The sequence below is a fragment of the Pipistrellus hanaki genome, assembly GCF_964339955.1.
Source record: "Pipistrellus hanaki genome assembly, chromosome: X".
Taxonomy (NCBI): domain Eukaryota; kingdom Metazoa; phylum Chordata; class Mammalia; order Chiroptera; family Vespertilionidae; genus Pipistrellus; species Pipistrellus hanaki.
Window position 1 is genome coordinate 82564727 of NC_140524.1, and position 14097 is coordinate 82578823.

The 14097-nt window shown below is 43.4% G+C and overlaps 1 protein-coding gene and 1 pseudogene across 2 annotated transcripts in view; one reads left to right on the top strand and one right to left on the bottom strand.

The window, feature by feature from the left end:
* Positions 1-4751: 4751 nt before the first annotated feature.
* Positions 4752-5318, top strand: LOC311615494 (ferritin heavy chain-like; the record flags this gene model as incomplete). The annotated part of the gene is made up of 1 exon (XM_084870861.1): positions 4752-5318. The coding sequence occupies one exon, from the start codon at positions 4752-4754 to the stop codon at positions 5316-5318; it is 567 nt and encodes a 188-aa protein (XP_084726987.1).
* Positions 5319-11493: 6175 nt separating this feature from the next.
* The window catches only part of LOC311615495 (tryptophan--tRNA ligase, cytoplasmic-like), a 33750-nt pseudogene continuing 31146 nt past the window's right edge, over positions 11494-14097 (bottom strand). The window contains exon 3 of the transcript in view: positions 11494-12757. The product of the transcript in view is annotated as a tryptophan--tRNA ligase, cytoplasmic-like (transcript). The remainder of the gene's footprint in view (positions 12758-14097) is intronic.

The window sequence follows — 14097 nt, forward strand, 5'->3', positions numbered from 1 at the left end:
GATCTGGTAGAAAAAGAGAAGCAATTGAAAATTATTTTGGACATGTTACTGATATTTCTAATTATCATTCTTGGTTTGAATCTTTGACAGCTAAGATGAGCTATGTTTCAATAGCTACACATACAAGAAAATAATATTCCCTGCCACCAGAAGCTGCTCTCAGCACAGCTTCGCCCTTTACTCCAAGCCAGGGGCTTTACACAAAAATGACAAAGGGGAAGGAATTATCCTTCAATAATTCTTTTTACTAGTTCTCTTTCCCTCAATTTTCAGCTTCAACAGCCTCTTCCTTCCAAGTGGGCTACCTGTGGCCTCACCAAATACACCAGATATTCCATAGCTTATCTTCGATCCATGTCCTTCAAGGAATGTTAGGTTTCGCCTTTGCACTTAATCCCTCTTCATATTGTGTATGTTCGTGTGTGTTTGCGTGTGTGTTTGTGTTGTTTTTTTGTGTGTGTGTGTACATGCACATACATACATATACTATATAAATTTATACCACTATCAATGTTTTGGAAGATCAGCACTTTTCTGGCTAGACAAAATCAGGGGATAATATTACTAATAGAGAAGCAAGTCGTACAGCTGACAGTACTTGACTGATTAATACGCCTTTTTTTCATGAAATGTTTGTCATGTAAGAAATCAGAATGTGAAAGCACTATCCACAAAAGCAAAAACAAAATCTAAATATTCTTCTTAAAGAATATTGCCCTGGTCAGTGTTCCTCAGTGGTTGGACAGTTGGCTGGCACACCAAAGGGTCACAGGTTCAATTACTATTCAAGGGCACCTACCTGGGTTGTAGGTTTGATTCTCAGCCCCTGCCAGGGCTTCTGTGGGAAGGAACCAATTTATGTGTCTCTCTCACATTGATGTCTCTCTCCCTCTCTTTCCTCCTCCCTTCCGCTCTCCTATCAATCAATAGAAAGCTATCCTCAGGTGAGGATTAACAACAAAAAATAACAACAAAACAATATGTCCCAACTCATTGTTTCACTTGAAATAAATGAGGTTTAAGACTGCTTTGGCAGAAAGCTATTAAATAATCAGGTATTTCCTAGGAATTTAAAATTCCCTAAATATGGTTAACTGACCTTAAATATTCAGAGATTTAGTTTTGAAAAAGGCAAAAGCCTTTAAGGAAATAAATCAAAAGGACACTGCTGGTTCTGAAAGTATGAACAAAAACTGAAGAATGAAAAGCTCAGAAGGAAGGTAAGAAATGCAAATAGCACACAGGAAACACTAATCAAAACTTAATTTTGTATAAGTTGTGTTTTTCATCGAGTTTTAACTTTGGCTAGTGAGGTAATTATAGTTTTATGAACGAGGGAGCCAGCAAGTAAGCAACCGAGAGTGTAACAGAAAAGCTTAGAAAATTAAAATGAGAGAAAATTACTCATGTCAAATCATGAAGGAAAGTGATTGCATAAAACATAAGCTTATTATATTAACTCTCTGGGTCAACAGGAGAGTAAGGCATGGAATCAGAAAAGTTTTGAAAGGATTATGGTTTTTGCCTAATGTCTTTGAAAAAAACATTCACTTGATTTTAGTGAAACAAAAATCTACAGCTTAAACCAAGATATTTGGGATCTTTAATTTGAACTAGCATAATTGCACCAAATATCTTCTCACTAAACATAATTGTTGTGCAGGAAAAGGTTTTAGAACTTCTGTAGCAACCTCTGTATAGGGAATATTTAAAATGAAATAACATTATTGAATGCATGAGTATTTCAAAACAAATATATTAATATGCATTCTGTTATCAACTCATTAATAATTAATTTTATATTGGTCCCTTATATATTCTCTTGGTGAGCAAAGGGAACTGAAACAGATTCTTGGGGACATGGGATTAAAGTCAATGTCTGTTGCAATCATTCAGCACAAATCTGGGTGTACATTAGGCCCTGTGGGGAGTGGGCCTGAGCTATCAGAAGGACCTTTCCTGAGGACTCCCAGACTGTGAGAGGGCACAGGCCTGGCTGAGGGACCACCCACTCCCCCAAGTACATGAATTTTCATGCACTGGGCCTCTACCACAGTATAAAAACTGATCACAAAAATTTCAAATCAAATTTTAGTCCTATATGCATTATGTGTTCATATTTAGCTTTATATTTCTCATTAAAGAAAACCTGGAAGGAATGCCTTTGTTTATACATATGTATATTTATTTCCTTCATGGAATTTTGAGGTCGCTGCCTATGTTTGTTTATTGATTTAACTTAGAAAACTGAGTTTTTAAACATTAGGCAAAGTAAAATTATCGGAATAAATTATACAAGAATCTTGGGGCATAATGATAAGTAGTCTATAAAATTAAGATTTATTTTTGCCGAAACCAGTTTGGCTCAGTGGATAGAGCATCAGCCTGTGGACTGATAGGTCCCAAGTTCGATTCTGGTCAAGGCCATGTACCTTGGTTGCTAGCACATCCCCAGTAGGGGGTGTGCAGGAGGCAGCTGGTTGATGTTTCTCTCTCATCTATGTTTCTAACACTCTATAGCTCTCTCTTCCTACCTGTTAAAAATCAATAAAATATATTTTAAAAGTAAAAGGTTTATTCTTTTTAAATAGATTCTTATAGTGAGATCGGCAATGAAATCTCCCAAGGGAATTTCCAAACTATATAATTATAACAAAACAATGGTGTAAAGAAATATAGATTACATTTTTACTTCATTGAAAAAATGATCATTTAGTTATTTTCTATGTCTAGTGTATGATTCTATCATTACAATCAATTTATCAAATAGACACATTATTATTCAAGTTCTTTTTAAAGATTAAACAATTAAATGTGTCTAAAGTGATTAGATAAGTTTACAATGTGACATTTAATATTTGATCCTTGATTTTCTTCACAAACACTGATCATAAAATGCTATAAGCTTCTACCCCAGCCGGTGTGGTTCAGGAAGTTGGAGTGTTGTTCTGTTCACTGAAAGGTCCTGGGTTCAATTCCTGGTCAGGGCACATAACTAGGTTGCAGGTTTGCCCTCAGGCTGGGGAGCATATGACAGATAACCAATTTACGTTTTTCTCTCTCACATCAGTCTCTCTCTCTCCTCTCTCTCTCTCTCTCTCTCTCTCTCTCTCTCTCTCTCTCTCTCTCTCTCTCTCTCGTCCATTCTCTAAAGACACTAAAAACATATTTTATGTGAAAATTTAAAAAAAAACATAAATAAAATTTAAAAATAACATTAACTTCCAAAGAGAAACAGACACCTCAAAAAAAGGTATTACTCAAAACCCTGGAAATAAAACTTTAATTGAAAATAGGCCCTTTATTCATAACTTTAAAACCATCTGAGAACATGTATAATATTCTGTTACTCTGTCTTGTACCTTGAGAGCAGAGACCACGTTTGATTTTTCTGTGTATTTCATACTGCCAAACATACCTTTGCAGTAAATAAATGCTTATTGAATTAAGGAATAAATAAGTTATAAATACCTAGGTTTGTCTTATGTCTTTCACTCTAATATCTTTGAATTCTAATATATTTATTATTTTAAATTCCCATGTACATAAGTAATATCTTGAGTGCATTTACTGGGACAGTAAGGGGATAAAAATGCCAGTTTTATGTTTCTTTTTGCTTTGATCTGTTTCTCATTAGAATACAAATCCCAAAGGCTTTGGCTCTCCTTGTTACTAATATACGCCCACATTCTAGACCATTTTAGATAATCAATAAATATTTGTTGAATGAATGAAGGAGTGAGTGAGTGAATGGACAGCAAATTGAGATTAATTAAGTGGTAAATTCCCAACCGATGTGGCTTATTCCTTAGAACACCATTAAAAGCTTAAAATACAAATGAGGTTGGAGGGGATGAATACATCCACATTATTAAAGCTTTCTCTAAGAATGCACCTAGGTTTTTTATTTCTTGCCTGAGGAAACTGAAGTCTGTACCAGAAAGAGATTTGCAAACCCGGTGAAATGGTGAACAACCAGGATGTCCGGATGGAGACCAGTGAAACCGTGGATGTTGGGGCGCAGACAGGGCGGAAGGAATGTGTCTCCAGGGCCGTGCTGAAGGATGAAGAGATGAGAAGGAATAAAGGGGGTGACGAGCCAGTTCAGAAAGAACGGGAGATGGAAGACGGTGAGGCGGAAGGAGTCAGTGAGATGTGGGAGGCCGGGCTCTGCGGACAGGGACCTGATGGGGGATGGGAGGAACATGGAGCAATCAGGTCTGGGCACCGGAGACGGGCTTTCAGAACTGTTGGTGCTGATGCTGGAACATCCAAAGATTTGTGACGTCAACTGTAGCCAATGGTGCCACAGAAGGGCATGACCAACAAAACAGTCACACTGAGACAACAGTCCACTGAGTTGCTCAAAGAAATGAAGGCTGATTGACAGGAAGCAGTGGAACTTCTCTTTAGGAGTAAATAATGTTTTAATAGATCACACACACCAGGTGCCCAGCGTGGAGACGCCCTCCTCACCCGGAAGGAGACTCAGTTCGGAAAACTGAAGCCAAGTACTCGGCATCCTCGGCCCCCCTCAGGCCCCCTCACGCCCCCCCAAGCCCCCCCCCCACGCCCCTCACGCCTCCTCACGCCCCCTCACGCACCTTTAAGTCCCCCTGTCCCGCCCCCAACTCTCTTGAGTAACTCACTTCCTGCCCTTCTCAGAGCCACCATGATCGCCACCTGATAACAGCTTGCTGCCATCGCTGAGCACCTCTCTGGCCTGGTCCCTCGCCCCCAGGCCTCCAGCAATGGCGATGCCCCCGCCCTCCTACCTGTGCCAGAACTACCACCCGGACTGCGAGGCCGCCATCAACCACCAAATCAACCTGGAGCTGTATGCGGCCTACGTGTACTCGGCCATGGCCTTCTGCTTCCAGCGCCACGAGGTGGCCCTGAGTGGCTGCAGCCAGTACTTCCAGAAGCGGTCCCTGCAGAAGACAGAGCAGGCCCAGAGGCTCATGTGGCTGCAGAACCAGCGCGGGGGCCGCGTGCTCCTGGAGAGCGTCCACTGCCCGCAGCAGGAGGCCTGGCAGAGCAGCCTGAATGCCATGGAGTTCGCCATGGTCCTGGCGAAGACAGTGAACGACAGCCTGCTCCACCTGCACAGCCTGGCCTCCGACAAGAAGGACGCCCACCTGTGCGAGTTCCTGGAGAGCCACTGCCTGCACCAGCAGGTGCAGTTCATCAAGGAGCTGGGGGACCATCTCACCCAGCTGCGCAAGATGGGGGCCCCGGAATCCGGCCTGGCCGAGTACCTCTTCGACAAGCTCACCCTGGATGCCGGCAAGAAGAACGAGCCCGGACTGCCTGACTGATGGCCATGGGGTGACTTCCCCTGGCCACCGCGCCCAGCACGCTTATTGCCATGTTGCCTTTGCAAAGCGGTCACTCAAGTTTAAATGTTCAAGTTCTACTATTGCTTCAAATAAAGTTATTGGTTCTTAAGTAAATAAAGGTCTTCTTTGATTTGTGTGTGCAAAACCCTCACCTTTTAGGTTTTAAAGCAGGTATCCTGGAGTCTCCATCCAAGCCTCAACTAGGTGCAGCTCTCAGGACCTTGGATGGAGGAGCAGGTATTCCTTGAGACCAGGATGGAGCAAGGGAAGAGGGATTCCCTGGTTCCTGAATGGATGGAGGAGGAGGGATTCCATGGAACCCTGGATGGAGGGAGGAGGGCTTCAATAGGACCCTGATGGAGGAGGAGGGCTTCAATAGGACCCTGATGGAGGAGGAGGGCTTCAATAGGACTCTGATGGAGGAGGAGGGCTTCAATAGGACCCTGATGGAGGAGGAGGGATTCAATAGGACCCTGATGGAGGAGGAGGGCTTCAATAGGACCATGATGGAGGAGGAGGGATTCAATAGGACTCTGATAGAGGAGGAGGGATTCCATGGGAGCCAGGATGGAGGAAGGGAAGAGGTATTCCTTGGGGCCCTCCATGGAGGGAGGAGGGGTCCCTTGGCACCTGGGAAAACACAAAATTAACCTACCCCTTATAAACAATGTATACGGGGGTGCAGTCAGGTGGCTGGTCTTGGGCCCTGTGAATGTGGATGATTGTTCTTGCTAAAAGTATAAAACTTATCTTTAAAATCACAGGTGTGCTTGCCTCTGGAGAAAGGGTGAACAGAATGGGATTGGGCAGGGATTAAAATAAAGGATTCTTGTATTTAACCTGCATTTTTCAGTTTACTAAAATGTACACATAGTAATATTTGTTAACATCTGGGTAGTAAGATGCAGACCCCCTGCTCTAAGAACAGAGTAGTTGAAATTGCAGCATTGCAGAGGGCCCTTGGTCAACTGTGAGAGTGTATAGCTACTCTGTGAAGAGCAGATCTGTTGCTGAGTAACAATAATGATATGCTATTAATTAATAATATGTCATTATTAATAATATGTTATTATTCAACAATAACCTTGCTCAGCTCTAACCTCCCCCACACCTACTTACATAGGACAGTCAACATCTTTGGCTTCTGAGCCTTTTAATCGCCCCTAACTATACCCCAAGACAGTGAATGAATAAAAGACAATTACAGACCTGCAGAGAAGGGAAACAATAGGACACATTTTCTTAGGAGGAAAAAACACTGGTGTTCCAATGTCAGAAATATTGTGTTTCTTTTGGCAACAGGGAGTGTTGCTATCCTACCTGTAAGCACCATGCCATGTATTCCCACATGAGAAAGCAACTGAGTGACACATTCCCCTCTCCCATTTTGAGCAAAACCTCAGTAGTGACTGGACTTCACAATTGTAGATCAGATCCATGCTAATTACCTAGGTTAGCCAAGTACGTCCTTTATTCCTAAATATAAATGGACAAAGTTTGCCAGATATATGAGGAAGGTAAAGTAGAAGATCACAATAAACACGGGGAACTATTTCACTTTGGGGGAAAACTCATAAAATATGGAAATAAAAGAGAATTTTACCAAAAATTCAAATTCATATTCCCAGAATTTTAAGGGGAGAAAATGGCTTTGTAAAATGAAAAATAAAAAATGTCTATTATGGAAGGAAACAATCAGAGGACAGATAAAGTACTTGCAAGATAGAAATATTGTTGCAAAATTGAAAACATGAAATGCCTGGTACTCAGGGAAGAGTGTCCCTGCCTCACACAGGCTGTGATGGGACCTGGAACACCTAGATGGTGCGCGGCCCCCTGGGGTCCCCCTGAAGCCACCCCAAGGCCCTCTCCACAGGGATCTGCTCGCCAGCACCTCCCCCTCCCGACCCTCAGGAGTAAAGGTCACCTCTTCCACTTCCGGTCCCACCTCAGAGCCAATTGCCAGTGGCCGGCGCCCAACACGGGAACCCCTGTCTCCCGCCAGCCTGGGAGGGTCCACCAGGGACATTTCGAGGTCCCCACCGCCACCGCCCCCGCCTGATGACTGGGCTTTCGGCCGCCCTCTTCCACCACCATGGGAATGACCGGTCCCAGGAGAAGCCAGCGCCTTTGCCTGCGCTGCTGCCCACCCCGAAGTCCGCCGCTCAGCCCGCGCCATGAGGCCCTGCTGATGTACTTGGCCGGAGGGCCACCCCCGGAACACCTGCTGCCCATGCTTCCCGGCCTGGCCCCCGTGCCTCCCCCCATGGCCCCCGCGCCTGCCCCCGTGGCCCCTGTGCCTCCAGGGGCGGTGGCGGGGCCCGTCTCCCAAGTGCGCCAGAACTACCATGCCCACTGCGAGGCCGCCATCAACAAGCAGGTCAACCTGGAGCTGCACGCCTCCTACATGTACAAGTCCATCGCCGTCTACTTCAACCGCCAGGATCAGGCCCTGCAGCACCTGGCCACCTTCTTCCTGTGGCAGGCCAGGGAGGAGGGCGAGCAGGCCTGGGCGCTGATGGGGCTGCAGAACCAGTGCGGGGGTGCGGATCTGCCTGTGAGATGTCAGGAGGACTGACCACAACCAGTGGGAGAGCGGCCTGAATGCCATGAAGACCTCCCTGCACATGGAGAGGATTGTGAACCAGAGCCTGCTCTGCCTGCACCAGCTGGCCACCAGCAAGAACAAGCCCACCTGTGCAGCTTCCTGGAGCACCACCACCTGCGCCAGGAGGTGAAGTTCATCTACAGTGTGGGGGCCAATATCACCCAGCTGTGCAAGCTGGGGGCCCCCACATCCGGCCTGGCCGATTACCTCTTCGATGCACTCACCCTGGCTGCCAGCAAGAAGTGAAATGTGGCTTTTTGCTAAAAGCAAGCCGAAAGAGAATTCCATATGATGATGGATCATTGGTAAATATTTGTTGAATGAGAAATACCTATTGCTCCAAGCAAGTTAAGCCTGTGTTTCTCTCTTCCAAGACTTTTTGTTTCTGTTCCTATGGCTTTGAAACTTCAAATTAAATTGCTCTAGTGAAGAAGATGACGACGAAGACGACGACGGAGAATGAGGAGGAGGAGGAAGAGGAGGAGGAGGAGGAGGAGGAGGAGGAGGAGGAGGAGGAGGAGGAGGAGAAGAAGAAGAAGAAGAAGAAGAAGAAGAAGAAGAAGAAGAAGAAGAAGAAGAAGAAGAAGAAGAAGAAGAAGTAGTGAGCCCGGATTGTGTGACTGATGGCCATGGGGCGCTTCCCCTGGCTACCATGCCCAGCATCCATGTTGCCCTTGCAAAGCAGTCACTCAAGTTTATATGTTCAAGTTTTCAATTTCTTCTAATAAAGTTATTGGTTCTTAAGTAAATAAAGGTCTTTGATTCGTGTGTGCAAAACCTCGCCTTTTAAGTTTTAAAGCAGGTATCCAGGAGTCTCCAACCATGCGTCAACTAGGTGCAACACTGGACCATGGATGGAGGGAGGGAAGAGGGATCCCCTGGGATCCTGCATGAATGGAGGAGGAGGCATTCCGTAGAATCCTGGAACCCTGGATTGAGAAAGGAAGGAGGGATTCCATGGAACCCTGTATTGAGGCAGAAAGGAGGAATTCAGTGGGACCCTGGATGAAGGGCTGTGTATTCCATGGATCCCTGGATGGTGGGACGAAATATTATTTGGGACCCTGAATGGAGGAGAGAGAAGGTATTCATTGTGATCCCATTCCTTGGGGCATGGCAACAGTGAGTATATAAATGAGCCTTAGACTGGTTTTCCCACGGACAGGAGTGTGACTTCTAAGTCTCCAGTAAATGGCATGCACATTGCAGTTACAAAGCTTTTGCTTATGTATATTTTCTTTCATTTGTATCATATATGTATAGATATTCTGCAGCAGAGTTCATTTTTAATCTCCTGAGATTTTGAATGTCTGCTTAGGAAGATATCTTTTCTTTTTTTAAAAATTTCTTTACAAAGCAAGGGCTACACGATGCCAGGTGTGATTGAGAAGATGTTTATAAGGAAGAGATGGAAATATAGTCTGTGAAGACTCCTATACACTGAGTAATGAAACTCCTCTCCAAACCCAACGAAGAAGATTCTGGGGACGAAGAGAATTAGACAATATTCTACTTACTACTCACTTGGTTGTGTGTCTCTCTCATTTTAACATCAGTCAGAATTCACCATGAATACCTCACTGGGTATGTACAACTTTGATTCCACAACATCTGTAAATTTAATACCTAGTTCTAATAAAAATTTCTAAATGAGCATCAGCTTGAATTCACCAATGTTTTATATATTTAACCAACTGTGAAGTGAATATTTACATATGCTTCTCTTGGTGTTTATTCCATTAGAAGTATTATATTCTTATTTTAATTATTCATTAAAATAACCATAAATAAAAGTATTACTCAAAAAAGGATCTTGTTGCCCAGCCGATGTTGCTCAGTGGTGAGTGTTGTCCTATGAACCAGGAGATTATGGTTTGATTCTAGGTCAGGGCACATGTTTGGGCTGCAGGCTCGATCCCCAATGGGGGGGTATGCAGGATGCAGCCAACTAATGATTCTCCCTCATCATTGATGTTTCTCTCTCTTCCTTTTCTCCCTGAAAATCAGTAAAAATCTATTTATAAAAAGTTATGCCAGCTACAACACAGGATGAATCTCAAAATAATTGTGCAGAATGAAAGAACTGTATCACTCTAATAATATTCAATTTATAATGCATCATGACAATTATTTTGTTAAGCAAAATTTGTAACACATAACCAACATAATTTATTCATTGTTTGTGAATTGTCTATGGCTACCTTTGCACTACAACATGAGAATTTAGGAATTGTCACAGAGATCATATGGCCTGCAAGCCTAAAATATTTCCTAACTGAATTATTGCAGTAAAATTTACAGCTCCCCTAATCTGGAAGAAAAATATATTCATACATATATTAAATCAATGATGCCACACTTTAGTTGAAGGAAAGATAATACATGCTCATCTTTGGAATAGAATAAAGTAAAATATTTTTATAAAATTAACTATTTAGTGAGACCTTTTTGAACACTTTTCAAATCTGCCTATTAATTTTAATATTCTTAGCATCAAACATCATGGAGGCATATCATCATATCTTATAGTCCCTGTTTCTTGTAATGTCTCTCCATGTAATAAATTATCATGCAGACATTTCCCATGACTCCAAAAATGTGAATGTTGAATGTGAGGTAGGGCAGCCTGAACATTATGAAATCCGACGAACTTTCTTCCCAACTGAAATGGCTAATTAATTCAATTGTATATTCATAAAGGGTGGGTTGGCCAGGAAACATGGTTTGTATGTCATATATATATATATATTCTAACCCTACACTCACCCGCATGGGACCAAATAAAATTTATTTAGGTTATTGTGCTGAGGAGTGGACCCTGCACCCCCATGGAGGGATTTTCCAGAATATTATTCTGCTTTTCCAGACTACACAGGGGACAAGACTGAATGGTTCCCTTGGTGCCTGGGACTGCTGCTTACTTTCTATAGCCCAGGACACCAGCAGGACGCTGCTCCTTGCAGGCCTCTGAGCCAGTCAAGTATCAGGACGAAGGTTTCTACAAAGGACACAGGTTTCCCTCAGTTGCCCACAGGGTGGGGGCACAGCACCTGTACTCAGGGCCAGTTCTTGGAAGCAGCATGGGATAGGCAGAGGTTCCAGAAAAACACATGAGATCTAGATTTAAGGAAGTGAGCTGGAAAGTTTCTCCCACAGACTCAACTTTAATAAAAGTGACCACCTGGGTCCAATACTCAGTGTAAAAAGCACCTTTCAAGCTGGGAGATCTCTTAGTCAAAAGCACAGCTTAGCATTTCTGCTTGTTTTTGGAGGGATGGGCTGAAATCGGCCTGTGCCCGTTAAACTTCCTGAAATGTACACCTAGACTACAGGCTCTCTAACCATCAGGCTTAAGGGTCTATGTGGAATGGTGAGATGTTTTCCAATGGAAGTCCTCCTAGGGGTGGAGCAGGTAGGGTTTGGAAAGGATGATACAGGGAGAAACAATTCTGACAGACACACAGGTACAGACACCAGGAGCCGGAAGCCATGTAACAGAGCCTCTGGGTAAATTATGGTTCTTTCTGGGCAGATATAAAATGGGCGTTATTGAAAGTCGTGATACAGCTCCTGAAGGGGTCAAAAACTTTTTGACTATCTCCTTCATGGCCTCCTTGAACCTGGCCTGGTTCTCTGAAAGGAGGGGCTGCAGGACCTCCATATGCTCCTTCTTGAGCTCCCAGGTAAGCATGGCTCCACTGCTGTAATTCTTCCTGATATGCTCCAGCTTGTCATCATCCTTGGGAAGAAGATCAAATACATGAAGGACATGTCCACGTGGCTGTTTCCACCAAACTGTCTGTGCTCCTCGATGGTGTCTCTCCCTCCAGAAAACGCGTGCTTGTTGACCTTGGTCTTGATCTGCTTGGCTGTGTCTGTGAGGAAGATGGGGGAGTTGGGGTCGCTGGCACTCTTTTAGGTCTGAGTCCCCTGCAAGGCAGGGAAGAAGGTCAAGTGTAGCAGGGTGGTTTAGGATAGCAGATTCAGGGGTGACATCTCTTGGGGCTGAGGCCCTGGATGTTCATTTTGCCCCGAAAGATCTGTGGGAATGAGTTGCTAAAGGAGGAAGCAGCCTAGATGGCAGAAAAGCTGATCTTCCCCATTCAGTCACTGTTTGTGAAGCCAAAAATGCCTTTCACTTGGTTGAAGGTCTCGTTCTTCTAATCTTCACCATGTTCTTGTAGAAGTTTGGGCTCACCCCCATGTTGTCAAGGCCAGAAAAGATAGTCTTGTTGATGTCAAAGCCACAGGCGATGATGTCCTTTGCATTTTCCATGGTGTAGCCAAAGGCCTGGTCCAGGGTCAAGTCTTTCACAGGTACTTCTCATATGTCATCTGAATGAGCAAGAGCACATTAAACATGTCTTGCAACCACTTTGTGAAAATGAACGGAATGTTGTGGCCTGCATGCATGGCTTCAGAAGAGGGGCCCCTGCCCATATACAGGGAAATGGCTTCTTTTTTTCATAGGCATTAAGGACTTGGTTCATGTCTCTGTGTGAGAAGAAGGTGCATCTATGCAGGAAGTGGTATAGTCTCTGACCTGTGGCTCTCTCTATTCTGTTTATCATCTCTTTATCAATGTTACTGCTTCCGAACAGAACAATGAACTTGCACTGTTCCTCTGTACCATTCAGGGGTCCACAAAATCCACTTCAGCTTCCGTGGCACCTGGGCCACTAACCCAGGTGCCAGTTCTCTGGAAGGCAGTTGGCCTTGTAGTTCTCCCCTGTGGCCACTTTGTAGCTTATTTTTAGCAATAATAGCTTCTTCACTGCAGAATCAGTTTCATCCTGGGCCGCAGGGGACACTGGAGAGGTGGCCAGTGGAGTAGCTGAGATCTCAGTGCAGCAGTGCTCTTTTTAAAAAATCTTTCCCCTCTGGCTCAGTAGTTAAGCATCAACCCATGAAATACCTGTCACAGTTCAATTCCTAGTCAGGGCACATTCCTGGATTATGGCTTAATCCTTCTTCCTCTCTATGAAATCAATAAAAAATATTTTAAAAGAATATTAAAACACAACCTTTGGAACCAGGCAGAAATAAGTTCATACTCCAGTTCAGTCATGTTCTTATCTTGTGAGATTACAGGCAAGATGCTTCACAGAATATTTTGGTGAGGATGTGGAGAAATGGCAACCCTAGTACACTGCTGGTGGGAATGCAGACTGGTGCAGCCATTATGGATATTCCTCAAAAAATTAACTATGGAACTGCCATTTGACTCAAGTGCCCATCAGCACAAGTGGATAAAAAAGCTGTGGTATGTTTACACAATGAAATGCTATGTGGCGGTAAAAAAGAAAGAACTCTTACCATTTGCAACAGCTTGAATAGACCTGGACAATATAGTGCTAATCAAAATAAGCCAGAGAAAGGTAAGTATCACATGTTCTCACTCATATGTGGAATCTAATGAAAAAATAAACTGATGAATAATATAAAAGCAGAGACAAAGCAGCATGGAACAGAGTAAGGAATTTCAGAGGAAAAGCAGGAGGGGGTGGTGGATGGGAATGATTAACCAGAGAACTTATATGCATATATACTAGGTAGTAAATAAACCAATGTACAGATAATAGAGTGTGAAGGCCTTGGAGACGTGAGTATGAGATGGAGGAGTCAATGGGAAAAAAATACAAATATGCAAAAGGAACATCTGTAATACTTTCAACAATAAATTTAGGAAGAAACATAAAATGTGAAACTTGTTAATTGAATATTTTAAAACATCAGTAGTGCATTTGCATATGCAAGATTTTTTGTTCTTTGCCTGTATTATATGTTTTTCTCATAAGCTATAACAACATAAATACCCCAAGGACAATTTAGAGAGCCAATATATATATATATATATATATATATATATATATATATATATATAGAGAGAGAGAGAGAGAGAGAGAGAGAGAGAGAGGAAGGGAGAGGGAGAGATAGAAACATCAATGATGAGAATCATTGACCGGCTGCCTTTTGCAAGTTCCCTAGAGGGGATTGAGCCCGCAAAGCAGCATGTGTCCTTGACCATAATTGAATGTGGGATCCTTCCTTCCACTGAGCTGAACTGGCTAGGGCTAAAGGGCCTTTAAATCCTTGATTGAAAATGTGACATAAGCATCTTCAGTTTATTGCTATGTAAAAGGTGTTTCT